Below are 14,515 nucleotides of genomic sequence, written 5' to 3' on the forward strand. Positions count from 1 at the left end.
TGCATTTATCTCTTTCAGTAAAAAGAGCAGCAATAATATGTTGAACAACCCTGAAATAAATTTTGTCATGTAAAAAATTAATTACGCATTCCAAACCTGGTCACTGTAGCCCTCTGGGAATTGCCTCCGCACCTCAGGATCTGTAAATAATTGACAGATAATATTAATTGGCTTTGGATTAGTGAGCAAGCAGAGAATCACACATTAATATTTGATCAGAAGATGATAGCAACCCTGGCAGGGGATCCAAGGAGGGCAGCTGAGGCTGCTATGCTGATAAGAGCAGGGAAGGACTTTTCAAGGCTCTCCCTTTACCCTCCTCCAGACAGAAAAAAAACTGTACATAAAACACACACAAAACACATGAAACCAAAAACGTCTGTGTGTACACACACACAAATATATATATAAATACAAATTACTTTTTAAGAGAAGCCCTGGTGCTAGACTGAACTTTAGGCTGGTACTTGGGCAACGTCTTTTGAGCTGCAATTTGCCACCTGGGCTTGTCACAGGAAATGGTTACTCAGTGCACTTCATTTTGGTTAAAATTAGACAACCAGTTTTGCCAGCTCCAGGCACTGTGCTAATTTATCTCCACAGACAGTTTTCAGTGATACCAGTTTACAAATCCCTCAAAATTACTTTATACTTATGTTAAGGTACGCTCCTTAAAAACCCAAAAATATTTATCCAGAATTTGAAAGAGGCAATTAACACAGCTCTGGAACCTCTCTCATCAGGAAAACAAGTGTGAAACACTTCAGAGTAGCAAGCATTCAAAACTGATGCAACGTCCTTATTCCTTTGGCTGTCAGAATAAATAATATGGTAGTATTCCCTGAGAAGTTATCTTAAATTTAATTAGAGATGCTCATAAAACAACAGAATATCATGATTGAAATTATTTATACGACAACCTATTTAAAACAGATCTCTTCAAAGCCATCCATTTTCAAAGGAATACATCGGAGAAGGCCACATTCCATTCTACAAAGATAATTTTTTAATTACAAAAATCCGAACCCTCTAACAATCAGGCAGGGGTTGCAGATCCAGTGCAGTGCGTGAGCGGGCGCGCGGCGTCCCGGCAGCGCTGCCCGGCGGTGCCAGCCTGGGATTGGCACTGCGGCAGGAACGGCGCTGCCAGCCCGGCCACGGGCTCGGCTGCCAGCAGGTGCACACTGCTCCTCAAGGTGTGTCCTCCCACACGGGAAATCCAGCAGCTGGGCCTTTATAAACTTGCCGTCTTTACATTATCCAGGCAAGCAGAAGCTTGGTTTAACATTTCATGATACATACACAATATATCAAACTGTACATACAGGTATGTGCATCACCACAGCAAGTCACAAACAGAGAGCAAGGGACCTCCTTTCAAAGGCTTACTCTGCAAATTCTTCAGTCTGCACGCAGGTAAGTGAGCAAAGTGTCCAAACACACAAGAGGTGTGCCCAGCTGTGCTGCCATGGGCCCTCTGCACGTTAACAGGACAGTGCGGCTCCACACTCCAGCACAGCAAGCACAGCATCAGTGGTAATATGAAACAATGCCACACCTACTAAGACGCATATTTTAACATAAATTTTAAATTAATTACCAGACGGCAAGATTTCAGAATTTCACAGAAGAAAAACCCAAATCAATGAAAGAAATAAATTTGTTTTGCTGCAGCCATCTGTAATGGTGTCTGACCATAATACCTACATCCCCCCACCTCTTCTATTGATCCATTGCTCTCAAACTTAATACAAATATATAAACATATACTGCTACACATATTTTATCATTTACCATTTTTTAGAGAAATGAAGAACTCAATTTGACATAAATCCAAAGCGTGTTTGCTCTAAACAAATTCATCCATAGATGGCAAACCACATTCTCATTCTTGAAAAATCCAACAAAACAGATTAGCCATACCAAGTAATTGTGTGTGTGTAAACATGTATTTTTCCTGTTTTCTTAGCATCTTGAAAGCCCTTCTGTGTTCCTGGAGCTCCCTGCCATGAAGGACAGCCCAGACAAACGTTCTGGAGTGCATTTCAGAGGCAGAGGGGTGTGCAGGGCTCTGTGGGACTCCGGCGCTCACAGGGCTGAGCTCATCCTGAGCCTGTGACGCCCCTGTGGCCCCAGCGGAGGGACTGCCCTGCATGTGACACACCCGAGTGACACAGGGGTACAGCCTGTGCACAGGCCACTGGGGATGACACCTCACAGCAGCATCGGGATGGCTAATCCACACCAGCTGCAACCCCAGGGGTAAGAAAACCACTCTAAGGCATGCCTGGCGGCCACAGGTCCTCATGTTTTTACAAATCCTTTCTATTTAAGATTGCATCAGCTCCATCACTTCACCTTTTAAATGGCCTGGGAATATTTCCTAAACTTTCAGTATCTTTATTTGGAAAACACTACACTGGGAAAAAACCCCTACTTCATGTCTTAGAGCTTTCATCACTGCATCCATTCTTCACTGCTAACCCAGTGTGCATTTGAAAGGTGTTTTCAACCATTCTTACCTACACATGTATACACAATAGAAGAATATTTAAATTCTACATGCTCAGGCCATGAAGTTTGAGGAAGCTGGACCACCCTCACTACATCAAGAGGACTGACTTAAATATGTACAATAGTGGCCCTCAAGACACATGATGCTATGAAATATAAATATCTCTACACCAAACTATATTACTTAGTACAGCCAGGCTGTACTTGAAGAGATAAGCACAAGTCACCCAAAAATCACGACAGACATGATATCCAAAACAGTCAAACAAACAGATACAGGCCAAGCCAGTACCCGGATTCAGCTTTAATCAGCACCACGAGTATCAGTGAAAACTGTTTAGCACTCGTGTAAAACACTTGGTAAACACATGAACAGAACTGACTGTCAACTCTGCCTGTAAAACTAAAGTAACTTGGGAACTTCAAACACTTTTACTTGCAGTAATTTGTTTTGCACAGCGCATGCAAACAGTTAGATGCAGATCCATTGTAGTTGTAGACAGTAAAGAAAGCCCTTCGCACTCAAAACATAGGGAACGCTGTTATTCCAGGTACTTAACAGGCTTTCGAGTGAAATGATGCAAAGTAAACACATGTAAAATACTTTTTTCAAGTTCAGGAGAGTGGAATCTATTTGCTGACATCAGAACAAGGGAAGAGCCAGGCTGAAATCCCCACCAACCTCTTGCCCAGCTAGAGCAGAGCACAGAGCTGAAGCTTTGCATCACCTTTAGCTTAACAGAGCTCTGAAAGCTCAGCTGAGAGCAGGAGGAGACCTCACAAACCAGGAACAAACGCAGTGCAGGTTCACCCCAAAACGAGAAAGTCACAGGAATTATGGAGATGCTTCTCAAACTAAACTGGTCCCAAACCCCAAAACAAGAATTCAGCCAAGCACAGCAGAATACTGAAATTAGCTGTGAACTGTATAATCCCATTGTTCAATTTCATGGCATTTAAGACAGTACCTTCCCCTCCACACAAGTCTGGATGTTAATCCATGCTGGAACCTGATTTAATTTTCCAGATGACAGGATGGGAACATGCTACAATGGCATATTAGTGTAACTATGCTGCTCTTTTACTAACAACTTTTCTTACGTCATAAAGTGAGGAGTTTTGCTTTTAAAAGATGTGCTTAATTACGTCTACAAATACCACAGCAAAAAGTAGTTTGTATTTGAATTGTATGCAAATTATAAGACCAGGGAAGTTTTAAAAAAATTATCAGAAAATACTTCCCAGAGTAAACCATGCAAATCCAATATAAACAAACTTCCTTCTTCTGATAAAAGTCAGCCAATTTAATCCATACTGGCTACAAATAATTAATTTGAATCCCAAATTGAAAAATATAGTGAAAATCACTTCATTTTTTCTCCTAACTAATTATTTACGTCATTCACTTCTTTAAGGTCCTTATAGTTGCAATCCCTCTAAAATGAACTGGAATTCCATTCAGAGTAACTTTGAATTTCAACACCCACTACACATTCTCATCCTGATGCAGCACAACTAAGAAGCAACACAAACTTCTTTCCAAACCTCTGCAAACTTCTTGGTGTCCTGCACAGCTGAACACTCCTGTTTGCCCCTCACCTGCTGCAGCTCAGCCTGCAGACTCCATCCTGGAGAGGGGGAAGCAGGGGAGGAGGGGAAAAGGTGGGGATAGGTGGAGAAAATGTGTGACAGAAAAAAACCTACACACACACAAGAAGGCAAACATGAAACCTCAGAACAAGTTCTGGCATAAAATACGTACAGAATAAAAACTTCCAGTTTTATTTAATATGCAGATTTAAGCCTTCAGTCTTTTCTTTTTAAAGTGCACTTTATTCTAGAAGTGTGCAAGTCAGAAAACAACCAAGATGCAAAAGAAAACTCTGCAAGCCTTACACCCCCTGACACAAGGCCGTGCCAGCACCACAGGGTGAGCCCGATGTCACCCCGAGGTGTCGCTGAGCACAGCACGGCCCCGCAGCAGGATCCACGCTCAGACACAGCCCACATGGAGCAGTTTGTGATCAGCCTCTTCACCTGGCACATCACAGAGCAGCAAACATCCCAGCCCCGGGATCCAGGCTGCAGCCCTGTGCCGGGCCCTGCAGCACCCACAGCTCCTGAAGGCTCCGTGCATCCCCGGCACGCACAGTGAGAACCAGCCGGGACTGGGGCACCGCTGTGGGCACAGGACACACTCATGGCACACAAAACACACAACTTTGCCTCTCTCTCTGTAACAGAACACTTGGAAGTCTGCCCTGCAAGTGCCTAAAACCTCACTGGTAACATGAAAATGCTTTCCACAACAGTTACATCTAAAAACGTAATGTAAGGTTTGTAACTCAGACACAATGTGCTGTTCAGGCTTCAGTAAAGTGATGCGAAAGCAGGAAAGACTGAGAGCAAAGGCAATATAAAATATACATCATAGGAAACAGGAAGGGAGAGAGAAAACCAGAACGGATTAGGCAAATCACTATGATTTCCATAATTGTTTTTATATTATTAACACATCAAGAGCCAGAGGGGCAGTGAGGAACTTTCCTCGGCAGTGTTCAGCAACATCTTCCATGTGTTTTTTTTAAAAATCCTTCAAAAAAAACCCAGGTTAAGCTACAGATTTCCTCGCAGATTTTTACTTAAGGCAATATACAGCTCTCCAGAATGAAGAGATGTAGAGAGGTAAGAGCTCTAACAAAACAAGAAGTGGCACAGGTTGTCAGAGTTGTGTCCATACACCTGGAGTGCACACCAGGCTTTCTGATCCCTCACGCCAGCTTTCAGTGCAGGCACGACACCAGCAGCAGCTTTATAAACCACTCAGAGTAAATGTTAAATATGAGACTTTCACTGTCTCTAGCAACAAACCAAATTTCCATCTAAAGGGGTCTTGGTTCACTTTACAATCCTGTTAAATAAACAGATACAATACTCACTTCTTGGATGAGAAGACAGGAAAAACTCTCACTGCCTTTCACAAACAGAAGAGGCTCCATTGGTTTCCTCATCAATTATTCAGTGTCATGTCAAGTTGTTGAACTTCCCACTTGCCACGTGCAGAGCGTTTAGTCAGACCCTCTTATAAGGCAACATGTTCCATCCTAACTGCTATTATTGACTCCTCCACACTCTCACATGGAATGGGGCCAGGCTTAATCAAAACTTTACTAGTTCTTTTAATGGAAATTGGGAAACAGTTGTGGTGCAAGCAGAGTGTTCAAAATATGAAATACAACTGGGAAATATCTCTCTATTAAATCCTTAGGTTCTTTTGTTTCATCCATACCATGACATTGGTTTTACAAAACCCAGTTGATTAATGTCTGTTGCTAACATTCTAAACTGCTAAGAGTAAGGAGACATTGGAAAGTGTAAAATGTCTTCAGTGATCAGCAAACTCAATTATTTCTTTACAAAGAAGAGCAGGAAGCTTTCAGTCCAGATTAATTTTTAAACTGCTGATACTGACAGAAATAAAGCTAGAACTATAAGAAGGGGATGCACAGGATAGAGCTAAAACTAAAATAACAGAGATCAAAACCAGAAGACAAAATGAGTACTTATTTCGAGTCCTGTTTGTTACATGTTTCCCCATCTTCATTTGAAGTCTTCAGATCTTTTCTCTGCACTGGTTAATGACTTTGGTGATACCTCGAGCCCACATTAAAGCACGGTTGATGAATCTTTTGAGTTTGCTTTACTGTGCACTTAAGGGGATATTTCTCTTGATAACCATCTGTTCTTCAACCAACCCAGAAATGTAGTACTGCAAATGGAAGCCAAACTCCAGGAGTCCTGCAAACTGCAAATTTTGAATGGATTATACCTTTAATTCTTTTTTCCCCCTGTAATTTTAGTCAGCAAATTATACAGCAGCTAAAACTTGAAAAAATATAATTAGGTAAAACTGTACTTCAATGGTCAAGAAATCCACAAAGTCTGGCTTACAAAATTAAATACAAAATGTTTTGAAACATTTTACAGGCTGCCTGTAATAATTACACAAAAGAGTTTAAATGCAGAAGTTGAATGGGAACACCTATTTTAAGCAGGCTTTTTGGGGGCTTAATAATTTCTTTAATTTATTTGTGTTTGATCAGAGTATTTTTTTCTCATAACCTTTTTGACACTCTATAAATTTAATAGAGATGTGTTTCAAGTGCTCAGGCCATGAATACTGAATTTGTTTCTCTCCTGCCTCTTTGTGTTTATACTCCGAGACAGCGGAGTTGCCTGGTGACAGTCTCCCCACTTCCACAGCAGCTGGCAAGCCCTCCTTGCCCTGGGAATATGAAAGAAGCAGTTAACTAATATTTCAGGCTCTGATTTAAATGTGACAGTCTGCAAGTGCCAATACCATGCAGGGCAGGATTTACAAGCTAAGATTTTTCTAAAAGTCGCAGAAGCAATAAAGAAAGAAAAATAAAAAGACATTTATCACATCTAGCTAACATGCAGAAAAAATTAATCCTGATTAATTAATTAATCCAAATTAGTGCATCATCTAGAGTTTAACAATACCAGACACCAGCAGTGACTGTCTAAATCTGTTCACTTAGATTTTCAGAATGCAAATTCTCAGGCTAAGACCAAAGCAAGCAGAGCTTTGACAGCTTTACAAGGAACAGTCACCTCTTTAATATTTACAGGACATGTATTTCAGATGGCTTCTGAATTCCTTCTGCTGGCCTGAGATCTGTGCTTCTGCTGAAGGGCCAAGCACATGCACCCAAAACAATTTCTCTATGCTCACGCTGTGCAGCAGCAAAAATAAAATTTATATTTGATAAAATTAGAGCTTACAGCCAACTGGATTAATACTCAACAGTATTAATTATCATACTAAGCACAGTCATTTTAAAAAATCCTTATTCAATTAATTTTACGAGAAATTTTTATGTAATGTTACATTTTCTACTTTCCTGTGTCAACCAAATAACTTTTAACTTGGTTGTTGCTCTGAAGAAAACCAGAATTAACACTTTCATGTCATACTGATTTTTAGCAATAGTGTCTTAAAAGGAACTTGTGTAAAACCACAATGTGGCCATGGCAATCAATCAACTGCATTACAAAACCTAAAGGAATTGCTAATGAAAACAAACAGTATTTTCCAACACTGCCAGACTTTTCACTACTAGAAAATACTGTGAGCTTTATAAACATTTTCCAAGCTGCTTTATTTTTGTCATTTTTGGGTTTAGCTTTAATGATAGTTTGGCCATTTCAATTTGATAATAACCTATATTTTCTATTCTTGGAGAACATTTTACAAGTGTTTAATTTTCTTTAAATTTCTTTCCAAACTTCACCAGTCACGATAACTTCAGACAGACATATTGTCAGAGAAATACACAAAGCACTGCAGAAAAGCATTCACTGCGATATGGACTGCCACATAGCAGGTTTAGTCTGAACTGACTGAAGAGGACGTGGACCACAAGGGTTGCAGCCAATCATAAGTTCTGGAAGTGTTGTACTAAGAAAGGAAAACCAACAACCCTTCTCTTGAGCAACTGGATAATTGCCCGAACTACAGAGAGAAACCTTCTTTGTTACACATGCAACAGTGAATACTGATTTCTGAGCCTCAAGCTATGTAACTTCCTAATGTTTCCAACTCTGACCCCACTTTCATACTCCCGATATTGGGAGTCTCCAGCAGTTTCCAGGCTCCGAGTGCCCGTGTGCTCCTGCAGTGGAGGACTGCAGACACTGCACAGACACCCTGTGAGGCACCTGCACACAGCAACTGCACAGCTCAGAGCTGAGCTGCACCGTCAGCTGGGGCTCCACAGCTTCTGTTAGTGCATCTCTGCCTAGGTCAGGATGCTCCAGTGATTCGTATGGCACCCAAACCAAACAAACAATCCTATCAAAGACAAAAGGCTGAAAACCTCAATTCCATTGGTCCCCGCAGCGGAGATGTCACCACAAATGCTTTTGGGCATGTGCAGTAAGACACAGCTTATCTGTCATATCACAAATCTGATACATGTCCTTATCAACAATGGACAGCCAAACCTCAGGAGCATCTCTGGGGAGCTGATTTCAGAGTGGTGCCCTGGCTGTAACTTTTGCAGTGAAGCCACACTTAGAGCTTCACCCTCACTGCACTGACAACCCCAGAAACCTGGGCTATGGAACAGAACTGACCAGGGGTTTCCACAGCCACCAACGCATTCCTGAGCTCTGAGGTGTGCAGGTTCATATGCTAAATGATCTTACGTAAGAGACAGCAATAATTATTTCATTGGGACACTTCAGAACTTGGCATTGTACCCTTCACACTCAGCCTCACCTTTTTGTTTCAGCTTGAGCCATGCAACATGCCCATCTCAACTCACCACTCCTATTAGAGCTGCCCTTTCTTTCAAAATGGTAAAACAGTAAAAATCTGGAAAAATGGTTAAGCTGGAATCCAGTTAAAAAAACCCCAAGAAACAAAGATTGGTCACAGTGAGCCTCACCTAAGGCTGCAGCATCACTAAGGTCCCATGAAAGCCTTCAAATAAGCATTAAATGAGAGAAAAGGTTGTAAGAACAGGAAAAGCATCCAACATGCACCCCAGCAAAATATTTCTGTGGAGTCAGAAAAGTTGATGACAGAAGTTGAACTTCTTGACCACTCCAAAGTTAGTGGGAGTGAGGGGAAGGAGGTCCTAACGTGGACCACAATTTGAAAAATAAACATCTATCACTAACTCTAGTACAACACCAATGCTCCATAATTGCTCCATAGAGGCTCCACAGCCTTTCCTTAAGTGACCAAACTAATGATGAAGTTCTCTCCATCTTTTTATACAAGTATATATGCTTAATTTTTAAACATGAAAGATTAAATTAGAAGTTACCCATACAAACACAACTCCTTTTAAAAAGGCTCAAAACACTGTATTTACATCTGCAAGTACTCATGTTATTACTACAACCTTTATACCAGAGCTTAGGTTTGCTTCAAACAAAACAGAGTTCTCAGCGATAGAGGCCCAAGAAAAAGCCCTGCATACAGTTAGTCTACAAAGAATTAACTGGATTAATTAGCAAGGGATTTGAGAAGCAGCTTGGAGCTAGAAAACCAAAACACTAAATTGTTTAAATACTTTGGCAATGGATCAAGGTTTCTAGGCAGCCCTATGTTCCATTCTCTCCTTTTTTTTTTGCTCGGTGTTTTAACACATTTAACCTGACGAGGTACTTTTTCATGAGATATGAATGACACTGTCAAAATACCAAAAAAGAAGATGTGAATTAAAAAATGCCACAAGCTGTTAGCAATTCTGCCAACATGCATGAGCCCAGGCAACATTAATTAAAAATCAATAGCTTAGGACATAAATAGCTCTTATCTCTGTTATAGTATATCTCTAACATAACTCTTTATTAAAGAAAAAAAAGGGGGGGAAAAAGCCAGTGTCTCTGCTATTATACTGACTGAATTGACCACAACAAAGCAAAAGGAATAAGGCAAAAACCCCGAGCAAAGAAAGCCTTCTGAGAAAGGGAGGACAGGCATATGAATGATTGGAATGCCTCAGCCCTGCACTATCATTAACACATAACCGGCTGCAAACAGGCACTCTGCAAATACTTGGAGAACAAGTTACCAGGAAGAACAGTCCATGTTTTCAGTGCTAACGTGATTCTGTACAAAATCCTTCTTGCCAAGGAAACAAAAATAACATGCACATCTTTCTGTCAGCTAGAAGTGAGTAATCTGTATCTTCCTGAGTTTATTAATCAGTATTTTTATTTTGCATCTCGACTAAAGATTGTAAATTCTCTGATAATTATAAAATAAAGACAAGAAAAAGTAGGAAATTGCACTCAACCTTTATTTCCTTTAGCAACACCATCTTCAAACTAAAGTTACATTAGCAGGAATCAAAGCTAAAAGACTTAAGATTAACCAGGAACTTAAACCATGGCTTTCAACAGCTGTTTTCACACTTGCAGAGAGCCAAACCTATGAAAAGATCCAAACCCATTTTCTAACACATCACCTAAAGCCCACCAAGCTGTGCAGTTTGGGTCTGCTGTAACTCCCAGACAATCCTGACAATTTAGATTTCTGAAGAGTTTCTGCAGAAAATTAACATGAAACAGAAGATGTAAACCCATAGTGAAATGGAAAGGCTAAGCTTAGGGGGTTTTTGTCTAACAACTGCTTTATCCAATGACTATCAATGACAGGCACACCAAATGCTTCCATCAAGACACAGTCGTCCATAATCCAGGATGAAGAATTCAAACAAATGGAAACACTTCACTGCGTCAGCTGGAATGTGAGTCCTACCTTGCACCTGTACTTTGGCACACTCCTTCCCATCCTCTCGTCATAATCCCAACTCCCACAGATTTATTGACTGAAGTGCAGCATAAGAAAATCAAAGGTTCTATTCATAAAGCACAGACACCACGTGTCAAAACAGGGAAACAGAAGACCTCACTTCTCACAAGATCTTCTGCTCTAACTTTTCACTGAGCTACAGTCAGAAACGTTGTATTTCATTCTGAAATGTCCAAATTCCATTCCAGCTATTGCCAATTCAGTGCACCTTAAACCTTGATTAAGGTGCACTGAATACAAGGTTTTGTTGCTGCCTTTGATATAACAGAATTCTTCGTCTAGAAAGTTAATTATGCAACCTTAATTTTTAGTAGAAGTACATGAGAACATGAAATTGCCGTTATCAGAGTCCTCTAGACAGAATAAATTGAAATTCCACCAAGTTCCCCCAATAATGCTTTTTGTCATTGTAAAAATACAAACTAGCACTTTATTAACACTTCAACCATTGTCTCCATGGAAGGTTCAAGAAAATGAAACAACTCCAAGACTTTGTTAAATCATCTGTCTCCATTTTACTTGATCATTATAAATAAAACTGAATAGAAGATGCATAAGTAATTTGTAAACTCTTTCAAAGGATCTGATTTACATTTTTCTTCTGCAAAGATGAAGATCTCCCCATAACATGCTCCATTTGTGTTAAATATTAAATTAAGACACTCGTACTACATATATGGCAAAAATGGAATATATTTTTGATATGTTTTGGAATTACTTTCAGCAGTCTAACGCTATTTATAATACTGGTGCAAATACTGCCACCAATAAAGAAACAAACATTAAAAAGGTGTCCTTTAAGCTTCCCTTTAAGGCATCTACCATAATCGTATAATTTGCTCTGGACATCATTAAAATGTAAAGTTAATGAGGATTCAGCTGAAAACAGAAGAAATGTAACCTATTTTCAGGCAAAACTTCTAACACTGCAATCAGAGGGAAAACCTCTTTGATGTCTCTTTGTCTCTTCTCATTAATTTTCTTTTGGTTTAAAAAAACACAAAGGCTGTTTAAACTAAAAAATGCATAGAAGTTTAAACATGGTAATTATAGTCGAGCTGCAATGAGGTCATTAGGTTTTTAAAACTTTGAGATAAACAAAATTGAGATGTATGACTATTAAAAACATGTCAATACTTAATTTTAATTGTCCATGTGATTGATACCCACTATATTCTAAGGATTTAGTCTAGATACAGAATTGTTTCAAGATGAGTCAGTGAAGGACAGAATCCCATGGCCGGGGTAGAGCAAAGCAATCAAGAAATGCATCAAAATGGAAAGCTGTAATTACTGGATGCCACATTTAGTATTGCTAAGTGCAACAAAACACACTTTTGCCATCCATACAACAGAAATGGCTAATTGTGAGATTTTATTACTCTTTACCTCAATGGTTCATTAAGGAATAAAATATTGAACAAGTTAAATAATTCTGTTTACTCACTACACCTATTCTTGTTTATGAACACTGCCAAGGCACACACAGAGCTGCATACTTCTGTTTTAACAGGCTAAACCTCTCCAGCAGAAAGTACCTTAAAGAGGTATCTTTAATTACACAATATTGATGCAATCTGTGATATACAGTATTGGTAGATATTTTTAGCAAATAATTTACAAGTAAATTTTCCTAAACTCAAAATAAAAACACTTTTTACCACTATTCTGTACAAAAGAAGATGACGGATCATCACAAACAAAAGGCCTTAAGCCACAAATACACAGGGCAAATATAACCTGATCTTTAGTGTAGAAGGAATTTAATTGCAACGAAGCCTTATAAGCATATTTATAATACTTTTCTGTGTGCCAGGATCATCTCTAGATAAAATGGAGTAAGATGAGATCAATATATCATTTTGTGGCAAATGTAAAAGGAAGTGTGAATGTTAATGCACTTGTGGACAGAGGATTTTTGGGGTTGGGGTTTTTGCATTTTGCCTTTCCCCTGCCACGTTTTACTAGGAATTGCTGTGCCCTTGCCCAGCAAGCAGCTCTGCCTTACAGACACACAGCCCGTCCTCCAGCAAGCGCCAGCTTCTGCTCCAGTGGAGCTGCTCCTCCCCTCCTGGCTCTTTCCCTGCCTGTCTGCTCATTCTCAGCGCCAGATTCACACAAACACAGAGCACAGCACTGAAATAACACCAAATCAAATATCCACCTTACCGACAGGAAACACCAGCAACCTGCCTGTGCCTGTGCCTGTGCCTGTGCCTGTGCCTGTGCCTGTGCCTGTGCCTGTGCCTGTGCCTGTGCCTGTGCCTGTGCCTGTGCCTGTGCCTGTGCCTCTGCCTCTGCCTCTGCCTCTGCCTCTGCCTGTGCCTGTGCCTCTGCCTCTGCCTCTGCCTCTGCCTCTGCCTCTGCCTCTGCCTCTCTCTGCCTCTGCCTGTGCCTGTGCCTGTGCCTGTGCCTGTGCCTGTGCCTGTGCCTCTGCCTGTGCCTGTGCCTGTGCCTGTGCCTCTGCCTCTGCCTCTGCCTCTGCCTCTGCCTCTGCCTCTGCCTCTGCCTCTGCCTCTGCCTCTGCCTCTGCCGCTGCCTCTGCCTCTGCCGCTGCCTCTGCCTCTGCCTCTGCCTCTGCCTGTGCCTCTGCCTGTGCCTCTGCCTCTGCCCCTGCCTCTGCCTCTGCCTCTGCCTCTGCCTCTGCCTCTGCCTCTCTCTGCCTCTGCCTGTGCCTGTGCCTGTGCCTGTGCCTGTGCCTCTCTCTGCCTCTGCCTGTGCCTGTGCCTGTGCCTGTGCCTGTGCCTGTACCTGTGCCTCTGCCTGTGCCTCTCTCTGCCTGTGCCTGTGCCTGTGCCTGTGCCTGTGCCTGTGCCTGTGCCTGTGCCTGTGCCTGTGCCTGTGCCTGTGCCTGTGCCTGTGCCTGTGCCTGTGCCCATACTGTACTGCTCAATCCGTCACTCTGTCTGCACATTTCCACACTTGGCCTGAGTCTGCATTAAGTATTTTTGATAGGTGTTTCTCCACAGAGTGATAATCTGGTTTTAGAGTCTTCAGAACAGAAGACCTCAAGGATCTCCAAAGTATCTTACAGACAGAAATTAGAGTTATTTACCTAACGGGTGTAACAATGTAAGAATCAGTTCTGGAAGAGGTCATGTTACCACTGTTGATATTCATACTACATAGTTTCAAAGTAAATGCTCCTTCAAAGGAACCAAGTATGGGATTGAGTTGACACCTGTAGAATGCAATGGGGGTTAGAACTCCCTTCACCACCACTTGAAATCGCAGCACAAATTCTAATGGTGGAAATTCAAGTCAGGAAAGCGTTCAGAAAAAACTCTCCAGACTACAACCCGTCCCAGACAACAGATTATCAGTATCAGCTGTCTCTTCCCACCCCTCTATTCAAGGTTATCATCATCAATATGGAAGTTCAACTGCCTTGGTTTCTATCTCACTCTTCCATGAAATAAGTAATATTAAAAAGTACATAAAAAGCTGTTTTCATCTTTAAAAAGACATAAAAACCATCTTCCCAGGAGCTGAAAATCTGTTGGCATCTGGAATTTTGACGAATGGTTTACCAGAATTGCCAGCCTCAGAAGGACAAAAATGCAAATTTTCTCTAGTAGCACAGAAGGTGGAGTTTAGGATTTGTTTAGATTTTATCTTGGGTTTTGACAACTGCTGCTGAAGTAAAAT

The 14,515-nt window shown here is 41.1% G+C and overlaps 1 protein-coding gene across 8 annotated transcripts in view; it reads right to left on the reverse strand.

The window, feature by feature from the left end:
* DENND1A (DENN domain containing 1A) overlaps positions 1-14,515 on the reverse strand; it is a 146,068-nt gene that overhangs the window by 117,240 nt on the left and 14,313 nt on the right. For 7 of the 8 annotated variants that reach the window (XM_063409887.1, XM_063409888.1, XM_063409880.1 and 4 more), the window contains exon 3: positions 97-140. The exons of the other annotated variant lie outside the window; for it this stretch is intronic. In XM_063409887.1, the coding sequence (XP_063265957.1) occupies positions 97-140 (44 nt within the window). The remainder of the gene's footprint in view (positions 1-96; positions 141-14,515) is intronic. 8 annotated transcript variants of the gene reach the window in all.

This window comes from Prinia subflava, chromosome 12 (genome assembly GCF_021018805.1).
Source record: "Prinia subflava isolate CZ2003 ecotype Zambia chromosome 12, Cam_Psub_1.2, whole genome shotgun sequence".
NCBI classification, from domain to species: Eukaryota; Metazoa; Chordata; class Aves; order Passeriformes; family Cisticolidae; genus Prinia; species Prinia subflava.